The sequence below is a fragment of the Ostrinia nubilalis genome, chromosome Z, assembly GCF_963855985.1.
Source record: "Ostrinia nubilalis chromosome Z, ilOstNubi1.1, whole genome shotgun sequence".
Lineage (NCBI taxonomy): Eukaryota > Metazoa > Arthropoda > Insecta > Lepidoptera > Crambidae > Ostrinia > Ostrinia nubilalis.
Genome location: NC_087119.1, coordinates 16,399,723 through 16,421,744, shown reverse-complemented (window position 1 = coordinate 16,421,744; position 22,022 = coordinate 16,399,723). Strand labels below are relative to the sequence as shown.

The following is a 22,022-nucleotide window of genomic DNA, read 5'->3' as shown; positions in this document are numbered from 1 at the left end:
GTAGTTTCCGTCGAGCGGCTCCTATAGTAGCTCTGTCAGCCCAAACTGGTGCACCATAGCAAATGGAGCTTAAATAAGTGGCCGAATATATTACTCGGAGGATTTTAAACGTTAGACCCCACGTCGAGGTTGAAATGTGACTTAAGGCATAAAAGTTCTTTTTAGCTTTTTCACCGATCTGTTTAATGTGCTCGACAAAACTAAAGTTTTTCTCTAAAATTAGTCCGAGATAGCAAACAGATTCCCGTTTTTTAACAGTTATTTCATTGAATTTAATGCGAGGCAAAACTTTAAGATTACCTTTTAATAGAAGCTGATAAGTTTTGTGAGGGGCAAACTGCAAACGATTCCTGTCTCCCCATTGAGATATTAAATTCAAGCATGTATCCGCTAGATTTTCAAGCTTTGATCTAGTGTCAGCCTCTATTAAAAGGAGACCGTCATCAGCGTACCCGGTTAACGAACAGCCTTCGGGTAATGGTAATGCTAGAAAATCATCGAAACCCAAATTCCAAAGGTAGGGTCCTAGGACCGATCCTTGGGGACAGCCGCGCGTGAACACCTTTGATTCAGCATGATGGCCGAGTTTTAATTTAGTTGTACCGTTACAAAAGTACGAGTGCAGTAGTGAATATATATTACTATAGCATCCACGAACTTTCAGTTTTAAGAGCAGGATCGGCCACCAAGCATTGTCGAAGGCACCTGAAATATCGAGGAATATTCCTACAACGTACTTTGCCACCGAGGACGTCACTTTTTGTCTAACAGATATTACTGCATCTGCAGTAGACTTCCCGGCGGTGAAGCCAAACTGCTGCTCGTGAAAAATTGGACCACCCGGTAGCAAACGCGGCACTACTAATCGCTCTAACAGTTTACCTAATGAGGGAAGTAATGTAATAGGTCGGTACGATTTAGGATCTTCGGGCGGTTTGTCACCTCCCTTTGGTATAATTTTAATAAATCCGCGACGCCATATACTCGGAAACACGCCCTCCGAGATACAACGAGTGAAAACATTAAGAATATCCGTTCCGGCTGTTTTACACGCTGCTTTAATCATTTTATTTGATATTTTATCTTCGCCCGATGCTTTGTTTAAGGGTAAACTATTTACTATATCGTAAAACTCATCAAGGCTAGGAATAGAAGACACAGGCGACTCAGGCAGCACCGCAATAGCATTTCTGACGTCCCGATGATAATCGTTATCGTCAGACACACTATCGTCGGGTATAAGCGCGTTAAGAAGAGCACCTGTTGTTTCCTCTACACCCACCGTATGAGTGTTGTTAATTTTTATGTTAGAAATATAAGCAATATCTAATTTACGGTTAGATTTGAATTCATGATATATCGGAGACCACGGACCCTCTTTTTCTAATCTCTCGACTGTTTTCCGCAGTAACACGCCCTTGGCTTTAGTTACAGCAGCTCGATAATGGGACCTGGCAACCCTCAAAGAACATAAAGCATTTTCATATGCATCCCCAGTAACATTTGCCTTTCGAAGTGTGTTAAGCTTACGGCGAGCCCGGCGAAACTTTTTCCTAATTTCTACCAGCGATTCATTCCACCAATCACATCTACGTACACCTCTAGTTGGAGCGCGACCAATCGCAACATCTGCACAATACGTAAAAGTATCGGACATAATTTCTGCACTATCAGTCGCGCTCAGGTCGGCACGAGTAAAATCTTTGGCATGAGACGCAAAAAGAGTACTGAAAAAAGCCCAGTCGGCCCCACGACATTTATATCTATAGTTGTTGTTGCACTCATGAACTGTGTCTTGTCGCGACATTGGTTTAAACTCGTACACTATCAAGCGATGATCACTACAGGACGCGTCGGGGAGGACACGCCACCTATCCAGCTGGACGTCTGCGCTAGAAAGCGTGACGTCAATATGAGACTCGCCCGTTGGGCTACTGTAGGTTGGTGGTGCATTAGGGGTGTTGTGAATAACTAAGTTCATTTCAGCTATGAAGTCTTCCACGGCTGAGCGACGCTCCACATCAGTCGAGCGGAGCTTGCCGTGCCAAAGTGGAGATGACGCGTTCGCGTCAACTCCAATGATAACCCTACGCCCTGTTAGGGACTGTAATACAAAGCGTAGGTGGTGTAGATGAGGCCCAACCGGGTCAGAATATTGAAAGTAACAACTCACGACAAATATGGAGAAGGATGGGGAGGATACTTCCGCAACAGCGCAATGCGACGAAGAAAGGTTGGCAATAGACGTTATTGTGAGTGTAGACGCGCGTGACACATATATACCGGCGCGTGCACTGTTATTAATTTGAATAGTTTTGCAGCGCACGCCGACACGCTGATATTGTTCTTGTACTAACACGAGATCTAAGTTGTATTCTACAATAAGTCTGTCCAACTCCAACGTAGCAATTTTATCGTTATGGAGGTTTAATTGGCCTATGGAGACTTTAGCCATAAACAGTATTTAATATTAGTTGTTCTAATTTTGCCTTATAACTCGGACAGTCGGGCGAACCGCTTAAATGGTCGTTTAGTTTTTTAAAACGTTTACATGCCGCGCAAACTGGCTTAAAGTCTTTGGCGGTATTTTTAATACGGTTCGGCAAAGTAGAAAATATGTGTATAATTAATGATCCTCTCCACGTCCAATGGCTCGCTACCCGCAGGCTTCCAAACCTTGAAAAGGAGCGCCTTAACCAGTGTAACCCTATCAAGGCTTACGAGCTGGATGCGCCTATCCTTGTTCGTCCCAGCGTTCCTTAACTGCGGTCGCTGCACCTCCTCCTGACACTCACCTGAACGACTCTGTGTTACCTACTGTGGCTGCCCCTCTTCCTTGTATCCTCTTGCACGACTACGTTGCCTAGCCGTATGCCTGGTCTAAGGTTCGACGCCAAAAATCAACAACAACAAGTTCATATTAAAACGCTGAAGAGTTTTTTGTTTGTTTGTTTGAACGCGCTAATCTCAAGAATTACTATGTAGTTTTATTAAAATAATTATTTTTGTGTTGAATAGTTTATAAATTAAGGAAGGATATAGGATATATACAATCACTCTGCGACTAATAGAAGCGAAGCAGTAAAGAAAAATGTTGCAAGCACGGAAAATAGTATTTAAACTATTTTCACGCGTACGAAGTTGATTTTGTGGCGTCGAACCTTGGACCAGGCATATGGCTAAGCAATGCAATCGTACAGGAGGGTACAAGGAAGAGGGGCAGCCACATTAGGTAACACAAAGTCGTTCAGGAGTGCCAGAAAGAGGTGCAGCAACCGCAGCTAAGGAACGGCTGGGACGAATAAGGATAAGCGAATCCAACTCGTGAGCCTTGACAGGGATACGCTGGTTAAGGCGACCCTTTACAAGGCTTGGAAGCCTACGGGTGACGAGCTATTGGATGTGGAGAGGGTCATTAATTATACACATATTTTCTACTTTGCCGAACATTTGCACGAGAACGGTTTGTCCAAAACATAAGAATTTGGTCTTATTTAATGCAGGATTAAATGCCCTTCAACCGTCAGGAAGACCACTTTTCGATAGGGTAAGTCCTTTACGCGGTATAACCGGAAAACCTAAAAAGCGCCCCTTTCGGGGGCCCCCACCACTTAAGCACAACTCCGTCGAAGTCGAAAACCTAGGAGAGTCTTAATTGGCAACCAATGAAGCCATTAAAGCAATAAAATCTTTTGTAGGAATTATTTCCGATTTAAAATCGAATTCTACTGGACTATTAGCTTACTCGAGTATTATAGCTCGTATATGCCCCGGATCATTTGTTAGGAAGAGAATCTGCAATAATTTCCGGAATGATCCACAATACGCCAGTTACTGCCAGCTACAAGCACTAAGTACCCAAATAAACTACTATCAAGTAAATTTCTCATCTCGATCTTGTCTTGAACCTGAAACTTGCTCAGTCGCTAAAATTCAAACAGCAAAACGAAACTAGCGAAAGGATAGTGCCAGGGTCTGGACCAAGTGTTGCCCAGAATCAACCCATAGTGCATTTTGTTCCTCAGGCCTATACTAATGTGTAAACCGCAGCGCACTGAAATCTATCCCTGGATTTAAGAGAAAAAAAGAGTTTTGTTTTGAATTATTTACATACAAAATATCATCGATGTATACGTACTACGCATCAGATTTCGCGATTGTGGCATTAAATAACACTCGCTATGTTGAACTTAACCATATTGCATCCGTACACGTTACTTTAGTGCGATTTAGACATTCTTTATAAACGATCTAGCGCTGTTTTAATTGTTTGGTAAGTTGACAGAAATTCATTATTTCCAAAATGAAGCAAGAAGTTTTAGTTCTCTATTCTTACAAAAGGTCAATTAATTGGTGTATTACAATCGATTACTAAAGTTATTGTAAGCTAAAACTTCTTGCTCCATTTTGGAAATAATTAATTTCTGTCAACTAACCAAACTACTGCAACAGCGCTTGATCGCTTATAAAGAATGTCGAAGTCGTACTAAAGTAAGGTGTACGGATGCAGTATGGTTGAGTTCAACATAGCGAGTGTTATTTAATACCAAAATCGCGAAATCTTATGCGTAATACGTATACATCGATGATATTTTGTATGTAAATAATTCAAAACAAAACTCTTTTTTTCTCTTAACTCCAGGGATAGATTCCAGTGCGCTCCGGTTTACAAATTAGTATTGGCCTGAGGAACTAAATGCACTATGGTTTGATTCTGGGCAGCACTTGGTCCAACTTCCATACATGGATTGGCACTGTCCTTTGTAAGCGATAATAATGACTAGATTGGCAAAATTAAAAACCCGTTAAAATTCATGAAACTTAAATAGCGAAATATTTCGTTTCGCGCATTGGTTTCGCATCTTCAAAAATCTGTATTTTCAGTGATAGTGACCTAACATTTTTACAGATTTACATGCATAAAGTCTAAGAGTTTCTTAAATAATGCTTCTTGTCATAATAAAACTGAATTCAAAATCTAACCTAAAAACATCGCGACTGACACTATTGTTATGTTAGATATAATAACCGAAGGTATTTCCTTATTCCCAATTTCCCATATATGTAGTAAATAGACTCCGTGTACCTACTTATTTATATTTTCACTCAATGCTGGATACAGAATCTTTTCCGACTCAATTTTACTGGTAGGATGTGAAGTGAAAAGATATTTTGAGCACTTTGACTGTGAGGATAATTTCACCCTTATACTGTAAAGGTATTTTAAGACTCACTCTTTAAATTCAAGCTCTAGCTAGATAAAATAAGAATACCTAAACTTTGACTTCAACGTACCTACAAGGTATGCTATTTCACTACACTCGAATGTCATTCATTAGTGGTTTGAGGTCTTAATTAGACAAGAAACTATCAGTAATAGGACACACAAAACAAATTATAGTTGTTGCTAATTACAGTTATTAGGCTTCATTGCGCGTTATTTTTGTTTTCTCTTCTAATTCTTTCAACGAGACCTCATGAACCGTTAAATTTATTTGTCTGTGAGTAATTACCGATCACCTCATAAAGGTAGCAGGAAGGTGCTGTATGAGGCCGCCACCAACCGGCCATTATGGAAATCATTTGGGGAGGCCTATGTTCAGCAGTGGACGTCCTATGGCTGAAATGATGATGATGAGTAATTAAATACGAGTACTTATTACAAAAATCTGACGCAATTCAAGGACCTTAATTGGAGCTGGTCGAAAAATGATTTCGTTGGAAGGTTGCTTAACATTTGCAAAAACCGTTACGAATGCCACTATTGCTTCGCCCGCCATTGGCCAAAAGCCTTATCAGCACATCTGCGAGTTTCCTTCATTATTCTTCTCCATTGCACCCTGGAAGTAACCGAAAAGGTTTTTCATTGAAATTCGTCAACTTGAGACGTCAGCCTCCGACTCCCTCGTAGCTCGAAGGGGGCGAAGTCCGCCATTACATATTTACGTGATGGCAATATCAAGTCCGCTGCAAACGGGACGATTTCCCGTCGAAGCACGCCCCCGAATCATTATGAATCTCTAATTATACATTCAGAAGACGAACTTGTTAAACCCTCCTTTTTTAAGAAAAACATCTTGTTGGCGGCTTCGACACGGCGATCGCTATTAACTTAATTTTGTAAGCAAATCGCCTCATCTCGTTTAATAGCCTTTTATAATTCGGTATTTTATAAGTTTTTTTTAGAAAACCAGCGTAATGTCTAAACTATTTAAGTATAATATTCAGGTTTAGTGTACGCTTGAGTTCTCCACATAAAGTTTATTTGCTTTGAGTATGTAAAGCTTAAGTTAATGAAATCAGGGAGCTTGAGCTAAATGAGATCATATCTTTACATTTTGTTTGTTTAGTAGCTCTTTTGCAGTTTATTGCAGTTTCTAAAATGCAGCTTGATATGAATTTGTTCAACATACGAGTTACAAGATTTTTAATTTTAATCTAACAGACCAATGTTGCTTACTTTCATTTCATTGTGACATACTTGATGTAGTATGTATGTATTAAAACATATACAGTCGTGGTCAACTAATTAGGGACAGATAGAATACTAAGCAATACTAAGTGTTCATATCCTATTATTGTGAGCTTCATTCAATATTACTGGCTGTTACTTTGTAAACATATTGACTATCAAGTACTCTATTTAACAGAATACAATAACAACAAAAAAACTTACTAACTTAATAAAAAATCTTAATCAAATCACATGAATCGGTAATTATGGTACGGACGGTCTGGCCACCTAATTAGGGACGGTTAAGTTTTTCCTTCTAAATTAAAAAAAAAAAAGTAATAACTTTTATTCTGTTAATTTGTAATTTCGGCGTCAATTTGAAAAGCGATATTCTTATCTTGCGAGTTAAAAACTCATCAAATTATTAAAGGTAATGGGCTGAAAGAAAAGCAACAATGCGCTAAGTTATAATCAATCTTTATCAGTGTGGATGGCCATACCGGTAAATTGCAGATCATCTGAAATGTTCCAAAAACATGAATCTACGATGCAGTGGCTTATATCAAAATCATGAAACCACAGAAAGTATGCCTAGAAGGAAGAGGCCAATAAAAACAACCCCACAAGATGATCGCAGAATGGTCACTCTCGCAAAGAGAGACCCCTTTAAGGGTTTTTTTTCTGATCAAGAGCGAGATTTTTGGACCAGAACCGACTGCTGGAGTATCTGCGAGGACCGTCGGAAGGCGACTGGTGGAGGCAAAGCTTGTAGGAAGAGTTCCTCGAAAAGTTCCACTACTGAAGATGGAACACAAAGACGCAAGATTGGCGTTTGCAAGAAAGTATGGACATTAGGCTTTTGCTCAATGGATAAATGTGCTGTTTTCTGATGAAATCAAGATAAATCTTATTTCATCCGATGACAGACAATACGTGCGACGACCTGTAAAGTCCGAAATGATACCAAAGTAAACGAAGAAGCAGGTGAAACATACAGGCGGCAAAATAAAAATCTGGGACTGTTTTTCTGGACATAGAGTGTAACCTATAAAAAGAACTGAAGTTAAACTTGAGCAATTCCAATACAAATAAATATTGGAGAAAACGATGCTATCGTAGGCTGAAGAAGTCTTACCAGTCTCATGAACATTTCAACACGATAACGACCCAAAACATACCGCGTACTCTGTTTAATAATTCCTAGCGCAACAGTCAGTGACGGTACTAGATTGGCCCGAAAACAACTCAGACTTAAGCCCTATATAGCTTATGGTATGAAACGAAGGAAAAAGTTGCAGCTCAACGTACTGGCACTAAAAATCAGCATTTCGTGGCATTTAATGGTATTTGGAATAATATTTCTTTAGAAACCTGTAATGATTTGATTGCATCCATGCCGCGCCGATGTCAAATGGTTATAACCAACAAAACCAACCATATTGGTTATAAAAATACGTTTGATGATTTTGTTTTGTATTCTATATTTATTAATGAAAACTTTTTATGTAATAAACACTTAAATAATTTCCAATTTATTTACATTTACAGTGAAAGTGTTACGTGTCCCTAATTAGTTGTCCATCCCTAGGTCAATAAATGTGTAGGTGGCAATGATTTATTTATTTTAAAAATATTGATCGCAACTAGCTAGTTTCTTTTCTGGCCTTTAACCCTTTCAGCCCAGCCGAACACAATTGTGACGTTAGTTTAAAGATAAATTTTGGCGGTATTTTAAGACGTAAGTGATCGGGCCCACAGCCGCACAATTGTGACGGATATGCTCTATCTATTGGTGTGAGTAAGATAGCCAGCAAGCGCCGCGAAATTCAAATTAAAACGGGTTCATTTTGCCGTTGTTGTTGTTTAGGGTATCGCTGCGTGTGAGTGATTCTAATTAGATTAAAATTATGCCATTGCTATGTTATTATTGTGATTTACAGTTAATTATGAACTGTTTTACGTAACAGTGAATAAATTTGTTTGTATTTTTGGTTAATTCTCAAGAAAAAGTGTCACAGAAGTATAAAGTCACAATTGTATCACTGCGGGCCCAACTACATACTACATTGCAATGGCTAGATAATTTTTTTTCCTTAATTACGATACATTTGGGGTGTTACTGGAACAGTAAGATATAGAAGATGTTCATGGGGCATGTGTGCAAGATTAGAAGATTCTTACTCCTCCAAGAATGATGCTCCACTCTCATCTTTGAGGGTAACCTCCAATCAAAATGACGGCAAATGGATAAAAAAAAAGATTTCGTGGCAAGACTACTAGTCAAGCTCAAGATAATTAAAGTAATGAACAGCCCAAATCATTAGCGGAGTACTTAGAAATTTATTTTAATGCCAATCTGTTTGTAATGTTTGCTATCGCTGCTGAGCAATATTAAATGGCCGAAAAAGGCCAGCAAATGAAATCGCAATGTAGATCTAATGAAATCAAAATAATCTTTGGGGTTCATGTGACTATGAATTGCATTATATGCCCTCGAATCAATTTTTTTTGTATTGTGACTTTGAATGAGTTGGGCCCACGATGATACAATTGTACGCCCCCTGAAAAACCATGAAAACAACATAGTACCACTGAAAATGTTCAATTTTCATTTTCTCTGATCCCCAAAGATAATGAATATCGAGTTTTTTTATTACTACCTTTTTTAGTTTCGTCGTGGGTCTGAAAGGGTTAAATATTTAGAATACTAGCCAAATTACTTGTTATTAATAGGCACAAGCTACAAAGTCTCGTGAAGATTTTTTTTTGGGACTGGAGAGACGGTCTTGTGTTTTAGTCATATAACGTCCCTAATTAGTTGACCACGACTGTATGTTATACAACAATCAATGCATTTTGTGGATAGTAATCAATTATGGGTTTTCTTTGGAAGAGCGCAGTTCAAATAACAAAAATTGTTTGGTTGAACTGTTCAACATGTTTAAATGAATAACATATTATTATGTATTTGAAACAAACAGGATGTGTTGTTTCAGTAACTAGTGCAAATAAGTGTATTTTTATTGCATTCCAGGTAATTTAATTATGCGAGTATGTAATAAATACTCGTAAGTATTGAAGTAAACAATTGCCAACCATTGAAATCATTGGTGTAGGTTAACTTTATATGTATTTATTAAGCCCTGACCACATTGTGGGCTGACACAATGTTAATTAATACAGTAATAATTTTATTGCTCTCATAAAATTAAGCGATTTATTAGCAAATACCATACTTACTTAGAATAAAGTTGTTCATTACACAAAAATAACATTTAAGTAATATTACGAGTACTTAAATGTTATTTTATTTAGCTAATATCTAAATTATAATATAAACTGACTGACTGAGTGGCCTAGCAGCCTAAACGGCGAAACGTAGGCACTTGAAATTTGGAAGGGACGTAGCTTAGGTACCGTAAAGGTGCACTAAGAAAGGAATTCCCGAAATTCCCACGGGAACGGGAAATTTGGCATGCAGGTACCTTAGTAAATTTAAAGCTTAGTTACAACAGGATATTGCAAAATTCCCACGAGGACGGGAGTGAGCGAGAAAAAACATTTGTATGAAAAAATATAAACCACGTAAGATAGACGCTTGAAATTTGTCATGCAGGTACCTTAGTAAACTTAAAGCTTAGTTATAACAGGATATTGCAAAATTCCCACGGGAACGGGAGTTAGCGGGAAAAAACATTTGTATGAAAAAATCTAAACCGCGTAAGATAGATGAAGGGGGTAAAACGGGATTCACGCGTACGAAGTCGCGGGCGGCCGCTAGTAAGCTTATAAAGAAAAATAAAAAATATCCTAGCGACAAAGACCGCCTAAATTGTACCGTTTCTTTATCTTGTATCTGTGTGAGATGTACAATAAAACATAATAATTATGTATCTAAATATCTATCTCCCTAATTCATTTAAGAATGACATCCCAAATCAATACAAATACAACGACAAACCAAATAATATTTGAAAGAATGATAGCGGTCATCAGCTGTATTACAAAGGCCAGATTAAATGAAACTCACTGTGCATAAGTCATCATGACCTGTAGGCCCTGACGCTGGTTTTTGGTGGGCCCTGGAATGGAATGAACCGTGGCATACTTGGCATAAAATTATTAGACTGTATCCGAAAAATAGCACCGCGCTTCGGTGCCTGAAAAAAGCTGCTCAGTAAAAGTAAGGGATTAATCGCAAATCTAAAAACCTTAACGCCATCATTTAAGTAGGTACACGCGGGTGTCCCTTTGCAGGAAACGGACATGTGGTAGACCCAGAGTACGGTAGGGATAACCTTAAAAACATCTTAGGGATAGGGATCCCTACCTATATTGGTAAAGCATAGTGTAGAGACTTCAAATTATCTCAAGGTAGTTTTTCATGGAAAATTATGTCCTTGTTGACCACTAGAAACTTTTATGACGACTAAGAATAAGAAAAGATAAAATTGCCACCGTAGTCAGAAGAACAATTAATTAAATCTGATTTTAAAGGCAATTGTAAATCAATGGAATGCGTTATTATTTACAATAATCTTACGTTGTAACACCGAGATCTTACAACTGAAGTCTTCTATTGACTTTTCCTGCAAATTTATTTATTTACACGGACGATTTAGTATGAGGTAACCGAATTTATAATTCGATTTCGATATTGGTCCCATGCTAATAAAATAATTCGTACTGGTTTTGCCAATTTCGGGGCACATCTTACATACAGTAAATCATACAGTCTTTACGCTGTTTGGTCATTAACATTAGCTTATATACTATATTTGTTACATTTTGATCGTTGCATATTTATAATGTTACTAAGACGTGACAATATTTTATGCCGCGAACGTTATTTGATGTAAAGGACTACTTTCTGAGTATTTATTCAACCACACATAAGTAGTGCACGGTTGGGTCACATACTTGTATTTGTCAATTGTAATGTTGACAAAGCTCTCGCGGTCACGCGCCCGTAATAAGTTACGGGCGGAGTTATAATACTGTGTGTTGAACATATTTGCTTTACACGAAATCAAATTTAATGATGGTTGAAAATGAATTTATCAAAAACTTTTGCTGGGAGTATATTGAAGTGAATAAATACGTCTTTTAATGAGTTTGAGAGTTCAGCTAATTTATTTTAGGATATGAGTAGGTAGGTTCCCCCTTCTTTGCACTATTTGCTAGCTTTTGTCTACGACCTCGCTATTATCTAATTCCATCAGTCCCGAAGTTTTTCATGAGAACAACAAAAAAACCAACTTTGATGTAGATATTCATATTATATCTGTGTCAACTAAAGACCAATATAAAATGCTTGAATGTTTGTAATAAAATATTCTTGAGATACATAGCCCCATTATCAACAAAGGCTGGTGTGCTCCTAGATCTAAACTTAGGAGACTAAAAATTTGGATTATATTTAAAATTGTTTTTAAGCACCTTTTCCGAATACAAGAATGATCGCCTTGTTGAACAGACTGGTTTGAAATCAGTTAATGGAAGTATGTAGTAGAGATTGACTTCAAAATTAGTGAGAGTGGAATAAGTAATCATCAGGTCATTTCATCAACATAGTGATGACAGGTTAAAGGTGAAAGCTTCATCCAGAATCATTAACCACAGAGGAAATGGCAAAACAAATGGAATTGTTATTATGGCTCTACTCAGGCGAAATTAGCCGTACCACCAACCGAACCGAATCGAATAGAAAATATTTCCCCCACTAGGAATCGAATCCGAGACTATTATAAGCAAGTGGTCTTACCACTAAGAAGACCATAGAAGTTAAAGTAAAAATGGCGGTTTTCAATGTGACTTCCTGTTCCAGGCTCAAGCAGCTCTCATGTACGACGCAGTGCAAGTTCTGATAGACGCGGTGATGAGACTCATGCGCAAGAAACCTGATGTTCTTCGCAGCACCATCCGCCGCAACGCCAACCTGAACAGCAGCAAAACCATGGACTGCAGCCCCAAGGGGAAACTGACGCCATACGAACACGGAGACAAGATCTCGAGGATGATCAAAAAGGTAATGTTGAAGTTATTTACTTATTAGTTTAAGAGATTGATACTCGTAAATTCAAAACACACATTTTCTATCTGTCTATAAATCTTCTAGGATCTACATTGTCACAATTCTCTCAGTAAAAGAAGACTCTTTAAGTAGGTAATTAATTATGATCATTAAAATGTTAATATAATTAAAATGTATGATTTGAATTTATTATGTGGTCTGTTTAATGCAAACAACATTAAATTGAATGAGCATTTTTAACGCCTTTGTGATCAAGCTTATTGAATATTCTCGGAAAATGGATAAAGGGTGGATATATTTTTTTTAATTCAGTCTTTGCTTTCATTTTTATGACGTACTATCGACCATAGTTCCTGCTACCCATTTCCGTTTTTTCACTCGCTCTCATCAAATGGTGAGTCTTTGCGATAGAACGAGACGACATGACCGGATATAGGTAGCTGTAACTGTGAGCGATCGTACACTTACTCCACAGATTAATTTCGTAATTTTCCCTAGTAGAATTAGAAGTCTCCTTCGATCTCTTTATAATTTTTTTCGTGAAATTCAATTAATGAAACGCTTGATCCATCCATTGCTCCGGCCAAAGAATAGTTTTATGCTTAAAAATACATATTCTTCTCTCTGTAGAACCTACATTACCTGACATCAATTTACAAGCCCTATTGCCCATGCGAGTGACTGATGCCAATTCATACATTCAATTACGACTGCTGGCGAATGCTTCGTTATTCATGCGTGCAGGATGTGTACAAATACTTTGTAGGTAGATGACGTCATTGTGAATATGTAAAATTTCACGTATCATGTGCGTACGTAAGCGTCGCTATTCGTTACGTTGATATTATGTCGGCGCGCGGCGCACGGGTAATATCGGGTTTGACGTCTTAATGGTGTGCGTCGAACTAAGTACCGTTTCTCCCTCAAGCGAGCCGCTAACTGAATTATAATATCATATTAATTAATAAACAGAAACCCCTGCACAATCTCACCAGGAACGTAGTGCAGGTTATAAGATATTCCGTTAATAGGATTCCAGCACGATTTAAGTCGGCATAAAACATCAAATCCAATTTGAAATAAATTAAATCTCTTTATAAATTGCTGCGAATGCGTGGCTTGAGGTCTTTTTATCTGTCTCAAAGTTAATTAAATCCCAGAAATGCCGTCCACCCACTGACACATTTTACTTTAAGCGTTGGAAATGATTCGTTATGGAATGTTTGAGACGTTCTACATTGAAAGATTTTTTATTTATTGCAAAATTCACACATAAGTAGCTTTATTCGTCTATCGAAATTCAGTCGGCTGACTTTTCTGAAAGAGAAAAATATAAAGCGATGAAAATTAGAAATAGAACGATCTCTATATTATGCTACATAAAGAGGACACAAGAGTTCCTTCGTTGCTACATGCATCGTGTAGTAAGGATAGCTCAACTCGCGGTTAATGGTGCGTTTTCAGTCAACCCACTTTTTCTGAAATCGGTTGCGTGACAAGTGTAACATTCGCCCTGTGTCAACTTGAGTGCTCGTTTTTCAAATATTTTCGTAGATTTGACATTATTTTTTTAGTATTTCGTTATGCACCACTTAAATTACCTAAGAAATTAGGAAATATGTATCTACTACTGACAATGTTAGGTAGGTATAGGAATTATCCTTAAAATATTTCACAGTAACATCCAAATTAATCCACGATTTTGAATACATAGTTCTATTTATTAATTTTTCTTTGGTGTTCTCGAAGTAAGTATATAACATATACATAACTGCGACACCAGTCCATAAAATATGCATAAATACAGTGTGAGTCACGTTAAAGTGTACATATGAAAATAGATGAAACTAGACCTATTTTTATCGACAAAAAAGAGGTCAAAAATATTTTAGAATTTTTTTTAATTTTTTATAGATTTTTTTTTCTTCCAATTACTTGTTGTAAAGAAAACGTAATAACTTTTAAACTAAGCGGTATATCCTGATAAAATAAAAACAGTAATAATGCTAAATAACAGGCGATACTAAAAAAATACATAAAATACACAAAAAAGGCCAACAAATAATAAAAAATTATACTTTTTCATAGCAAATGTTGTGATAGGGATAGAGACATGCGATTTTTGGTTTTACAAAGATAATACGATAGAGAATAATACAAAGTAATAAAAACTACCGGTTATAGGGGCATTTTTTGGAGAAATTTATCAAATAACCAAAAAAACACGAATTTTTAAGCAGATGTTTTTCAAAAAGTATCATTTTTTATTATTTGTTGGCCTTTTTTGTGTATTTTATGTATTTTTTTAGTATCGCCTGTTATTTAGCATTATTACTGTTTTTATTTTATCAGGATCCACCGCTTAGTTTAAAAGTTATTACGTTTTCTTTACAATAAGTAATTGGAAGAAAAAAAATTCTATAAAAAATTTAAAAAAAATCTCAAAAATTTTTTGACCTCTTTTTTGTCGATAAAAACAGGTCTAGTTTCATCTATTTTCATATGTACACTTTAACGTGACTCACACTGTATATGAACTAGATAAGAACTCTTAGTATCCAACATTTCTCAAAAGTCTACATCCTATTGTGTACAATATACACTAATGACGCTAAAATACGCGTGACGGTCACACTTAATCACAATAATTACAAAGGCGTCACCGCACAATCTCAACGCATACGTAAGCTGGGAGAATTTAAACCCAAACGGAATTACTGGTACGCAGGTGTTGAATACCGGGTCCGTCTTTTATATCGAAGAGGACAATAGTGCCGCCGAAAATCGATACTGTCGATATATCGCGTACCATTATCGCAGACGATAATTGAAACTTGTGAATCGGTAAATTAATATTTTAACTTATCATAACACATGTAAAAGTACACGTAGCTGGTCGAATCTGTTTTGTTAATTTATATCATTTAATTTACGCCATTTGTTGTTGTATACTATGTAAATTGTTACTGCACTTTAGATGTTATAGAAGATGCACCTAGCTGTACTCGTAAGCAGTGACTCCTCTGACATCAAAGGCACATATGAAAAGCACTTTCTTGCTTCAAATCTGGACTGGGAGCGGTGTAACGTGAAAGTTTGTCCATTATATTTTTAATATTTAAGTCGCGAGCTCGTTACATCGGATGGTAATGATGTTCATTTACACTAAATTCTCCACGGCGAATTCGAATAAGTATACATTAATACACGATTTTCGCCAAATCCATTTTTGAGGTGGATTTTACCTTACTGACTCATAGTGCACTTTATTTGCTTTTAGTAATGAAATCTTTTGATTAAAGACTTTTGTGTGCTTTAACGGAAAATGGCTTATTAGCACGATGATTACCCGTGATTATACCATACTACGCCATAATTGAGGTGAATATTCTACTATATAGGTACATGTCGACACCCTGAGTAATCCGAGCCGATTGAGTATCGATTCTTTTCTCGATTATCTGGCAGCCCTAATCCACACCCTTGGTTTCGGGACGCCGACGATTAATTAGGTTTTCTGGGTGACGCCTAATTAACCAAACTCGCTAACCGGCTCGACCTGTCGGAAATATGAGAACCCGCGTTTTCATAATTCATATTCAAATTTTTTACCAGCTACTTATTATGAATGGGGTTTGAAAGCTGAGCGTATTATGCCTTTAGATTTTTAGCCGTTATTTACCTCGTTAATATGTGGTTTTAGGTACTGCTGTTAAAACATAAGTGTTCTTAGTACGAGTATATTCATAAAAGCGCAAGCTGTGTATAAGTATTATCAAACTTTGTTCCGTACTTACTGGTTTTTCTCTTAAACATACAAAATACTTAGTTATAGAATTTTAAACGTTATCTCCATAGCGAATAGTTTCGTTTTCCTGTATTTTTAAACTGAAATTGAATTGTCAGTCAAATACGTGGTGCTACGATATTTTACCAGCAGATTCTTTTGAAACTAACTCTGTCACACGCGGTGATTTCTATTGGACTCGTTTAAGCGAAAAATTATGAATTAGTTCTAAACCAGTATAATATTTTTTCATTTCAGCAATGCTCAAAAATTATTTAAAGTTAATTTATTCGTCAGAAATGTGTTAGTGGCTGACGTATTTTTATTGTCTAGAAAAAACTTATAAGATGTCACCATTTTCCACTACATTTCTTGTGTTTGCTCGTGAAATTCAGTAAACAACAGTACCTACCACGATGTGAACGAATATTACGAAATAATTCCACCGTATTGAATATTTTAGCAGTTAGAAAAAACTTTATATCAACTCGCAACTTTGCCAAAAAATACGGTGAGAGCAACCCACATAATATCGGTACTTACGAACGCCAAATACTAGCTACAAGGTAAATGCCAAATTTTAGGAAGTTTATGAATTTTTGATAAGTAGTTGACGTGTCTGTGGAGTTGACTTGTAGTAACTACATTTACTGCTACATTTTTGCAGTCAAATGCGTAATACAACTTCATAAGATAAAGCAGGGTTAAGCTTGATATGCCGTCGTATGTACTTACTTCTTCTTTGTAATTTTAATAAAAACATACTTACATAATAACGATTTAATACTGTATCCGTGTAAATCAAAGATTAAAGGGATTAGCGCAGGTTAACATGCGAGCGTTTTCAATTGTAATTAGGATCACAGCGTGCTCATGTCAAGTTGAATTTTTGTTACGTAAATACATTACACTGTGGGCCTTTTTGTAATCATCCTGTAAGCCTATTTGAAAGTTGTCAGGTAAACTAAAACTATAATAAAGCTGTAAATGTCAGCTATCTGAAACTTCATATAAACCTACGTCTTTTACCTGAACTCTTAACTGTAACACGCCCACGATTTTCCTGAAAAACACGTGTTTAAAAAAAAGCAGTGCTGCTGGTGTGCATACAGGGTGGAATTTTGTAATGTCAACTGGATGGAAAGTACTCCTAATCCTGTAAATTGAAAATTTTACTCAAAGAAAAGATTCCTTTATTTTTGAAAAGAAATAGAACTGCATTCAAAGATTTCCAAAACCCGGGAATCGAACCAACTAGTTAATTGATATTACTTAGTCAATAGTCCATGGTCATGCGAAATAAATTTCAGCATCTGTTGTTTCTAAACACACTGTAACGTCACACATTTATAACAATCTGACACCTTATGTAAAACAAATTGAAAGTATAAGTAGGTATTTTATTGAAAGTCTCCTGAATCTCACTAATCATAGATGAAAAAGTTCCAAAAATCCGCTAAATCCAAGGCTTTCTACATACAATTACATTATTAAATTGAGAGACAAGAGTCTTTATTTGCTTCAGACGGAGATAGATGGTTTGACTGGCACCGTCAGGTTCAATGAGGAAGGTCACCGACGAAACTTCACTCTACAAGTCATGGAGGTCACTGTGGATGGTGACATGAAAAAGGTAAGAAAATAAGCTGGGTTGTACATCTTACTTCAAGTATAACAAACGTCAAAAGTCTGTTAAACTCTGTACAATAACACTGTTTTATAGTTACGGTTAAACTAAGGTGGTGCAACTCAGCCTAAGAAATTTTACAATATTATTATGTAATGGGTTTTCCATTAATAGAACACAATTTGTACTTACTTTGCTGAAAAAGCCTGTTGCTCTTGGACAAAACATACAAAAAACTGGACACAGATGTTATAGTTCCTTGTGTGTGTACCTCTTTGGTGAAAAACCCCTTACTTAGCTTTATTAATTTACCTCCTTATGTAATTATAACATATTTAAAGAACCGTATGGATACGTAATTCCAACAACACAAAACTTATAAAACTTAAAAATCTAAAAAAGTGCCTAATTAACATTTTTGGAGGATACTCGACAAACTATGAGGGGTATATTTTACAAACCGCGTGTTGTGAACAAAATTGAAACCTTAATTAGTAAACCGAATCTGGTACGTAATGGCGTAGTAAAGGTCTATTCATAGCTATTAGCACCTTTTCAGCTAATTTTAATGTTTTAATACTATTCTATCAAATTCTCTCGCTGCGACACAAACACATTTTAGCTCAATCGGTGTTGCAGGACTTTTTAAAACAACAATTTTATTATGCTGCTATAAAAGTTTATGGTGTGATAATGAACTCTTTTTCTTTTGCTCCTTGAAAATGTATTTGTCAGTTTTGGCCCAAAGATTAAAGATCAAACTAATTGAATTGAAAATACCGACATTATATCCACCTCACACCAACACATAAAAAACGACAAAGGAATTCTATACCCTGCAGAAAGCAGCTTCCAGAGTTGAAAAATACTTGAAGACCATTATGACAGCCTTAATAAAAAAAAGTAATAAACGTTTTAAGTATTATCCAAAAATAGCATAGTCAATCTTCTTGGAAATAAAGCTTTATAATTAATGTGTTTCCATGAAGATAAGTCGTTTCAATTTGCGGATCTGAAATGGTTTTTGTAAAAAAATGTCGCCTTTTTCATACTAAACTTGTTCTTACATTAACTTTTTGTTGCCTTGTAAATCAGTAGATTTACCATGAGTTTACATTAAACGTCATCGCAAGCAAGTGCGTCATGAAGTCTTTAGTGCTTGAAAGTAACTGCAACCGCTAGGGTGGCTGTACAACCTGTCTTGCATTTCATGTCATTTATACGCAGTCGCTAGCGAGCACACCTAATGTAAACTCATGGTAAGCACCAAATGTGCCCGAACACAATGTTACCTGAAATGTCGTTTAACACCAGCTGATATATGGAAACGTCAATACGAGTAAATAGGTGGCGTAACGAGATGTTTGGCGGCGTTGCACAACATCCCCTTATCCGACTAGTGTCTTGGCTCGTTAGTGAGCACAACACTAGATAAAACCATAATACGTAGGTAGGTACTACAGTATTCTAATACCATAATACATAGTACAGTATTCTATCCATATAGGTATAGGCCAATAAATTGTTTACGTGAAACAGCTGTCATCGATTGACAAGCGACAAATCACATAGGTGTGGGCATATTGTTTGATAGCATTAAGCGGATAGGTAGGTACACCAACAACATCCAATCAAAATTCAAAATCAAAATATTAATTATAAAGTAAAACAACTAAGCATACTCAAAACTCTACATAGTAGGTAGGTATTCCCAAGATCCAAATATCGTATAAGTATTCCAACTAAAATATTCATAAACAAAAAAGTCTGTCAACACAATCTGAGTCAGTCATTGAAATATCATCGGCGAAATTAATTATATTGGTTCAACTTTGACCAGTCTGGCCCTCAGTCTCTCTTTGGGTTTATAATGGCTATCTAACTGTTTTTTTTTTAATATCCTAGAGAGCTTAGAGATTGACAGTCGGATGTCAATATTTTCGGCTTAACTGATATAATAACCATTCGGAGTTTCAGATTTTAAGTACTGGCAACTTCTATAAATCATCATCAACCAATTAAGCTTTTAATAGGACCTTCATTTCAGTAATACAGATAGCAAGCTGATTAATGCCATAAACAAAGCAATTAACTTCGTTTGATTGTTAACCTCACCAATTGATCAAACACGTTATAATGATAATGCAAATAATCATTACGTAATTGTTAGTGATCTTGAGGTTGCTCTACATCCTCGTAGTTGACCTAGATCTTACTATAAAAACTCGAAATTGCAAAATAATATAAACAATACAATGATCTATCTACAATATTGTGATATCAAGACAGATTGTGTACTTTATGTATTGATAGATTGATGATTTTATTTTTATTATTAATGATTTTATTAGAATACTTTAGGATGGCACATAAGTACCTACCTACTGTTGCTGGAAAAGACACTTGGAATTCATTTAATTAAGGCAAATATTCGATAAAAATCTTATAGTTTCGTACTCGTATAACGGTTTCTCTTACAAATATTCAGGAAATGTTTGATATTGAATAAAAATAATTGCGATTTCTACAAATTGTATTGTAATGCAACCCTCTTGATAGCATTTAAATCGTTGATTGCTCACTTGACTGACTTTAAGCTTACTTTTCCCATATTCAATCCTTGTCCAAATCCGGATTTCAACTGTTAAACAAACAGTTTTCGATCAAATATCCATAATTTTTTATGCGTTTACATTTTAATATTTAATTGGTAAAATAGTCTTTCGATTTTTTCCATTTACAATATGAAAACGTAAAAACATCGAAAACCGTAGATATTTTGTCCAAAAACATGTTGAAATTTTAACAGTTGTAGGATGGATTTGGATTCGGATTAAATATAGAAAACCAGCATTAGAGAAAATCTGTAGCTGATTAAGGTGAAGTACGAACTATGCAAATATTTGTATTAATGGCAAACATATAAAAACATTTACCTAATATAAGAGTTACTACTTTACAGGTAGGTAAATTGATTCAAATTACTGATTAACAGTCCGACAAAGGTAGGGTTAGCGTATCTACATTTAATGGACTTGCACTTAGACAATTAATATTTAAAAAATGCGGACTCAAATTCATACAGGCAAGCTAAACAACTCGACTCGAAAAGGGATGAAGTTAGTTGAAGCTGTTTGGTCAGTCGCTTTTATTATTTCCTTAGCGGCCAAATGGTTCTGTCCACAGGTAGCGACATGGTTCGACAACAAAGGCTTAGTTCCCGTCTCAGCGAAACTGCCGTTGAGCCTGCCCGGAGCCTACGACCGTAACAAGACGTACGTAGTGTCCACAATCGAAGAGCCGCCGTACATGATGCGGAACAATCCAGACAATTCGGCGTACTCGACTAATGACCCGTACAGGGGTTTCTGCGTCGATCTGGCCGAATTGCTATCCGATAAATTAGAAATCAAATGTAAGTCACTAACACTATGTAATCTGAATTAATTCTATAGGCTGTAGTCTCCTATAAGCGCCATAGGCCGGGTCACAATGCTTATAGAAATTTACTTTTGTGGTGTCTTTCAGACGTTGACGTCGGGGTATGGCATCGATAGGAACGTACGCCGCATATAGCGTTTAATAAGCGTAGCCAAAGCTTCGATTATCTAAAATAGCGGTGCCTTTACGCAACGAAGTCTTCAAGTTAAATGAAAGTCTTTTTCATTGTTGTAATGACGTTATTGGATCGGAAACCAATTTCTTTGCTCTTTGATTGCTTTCAAAGTTTTCTACTTAAATTAATATTTTTTCTGCTCGCCTAATTTCCTTCACACTGATTTCCATGTCGGAAATTTCCATATCAAGTAAATAATTTCATTTGAATAATATTTCTCTTAATACTTATATTTTAATGTTTTTAGACTTTTTATTTTATTTTAATTTAATTGGCCGCTATTTGTAATTGGCATTCTTAGTCTTTTCTACCGTTTCCAACATTCGATCTTCGTCTCTTCCAGGACATCACTTATAATTCATGTAGTGGACAAAAACAATCTATCTCGACGACGTTCGACGTTACTAAACGATCGCTATTAGCGTTGGTAAATTACGGCACCGCTATCATATAATTAAGAATAGATATTTATTTAATCAACTTCAAACAAAATTACAAAGGCCA

At 36.3% G+C, this 22,022-nt stretch overlaps 1 protein-coding gene across 1 annotated transcript in view; it reads left to right on the top strand.

The window, feature by feature from the left end:
• LOC135086527 (glutamate receptor 1-like) overlaps window positions 1-22,022 on the top strand; it is a 195,187-nt gene that overhangs the window by 155,278 nt on the left and 17,887 nt on the right. The window contains exons 7-9 of the mRNA XM_063981262.1: window positions 12,282-12,482; window positions 17,801-17,908; window positions 21,089-21,317. Coding sequence (XP_063837332.1) covers window positions 12,282-12,482; window positions 17,801-17,908; window positions 21,089-21,317 — 538 coding nt within the window. The remainder of the gene's footprint in view (window positions 1-12,281; window positions 12,483-17,800; window positions 17,909-21,088; window positions 21,318-22,022) is intronic.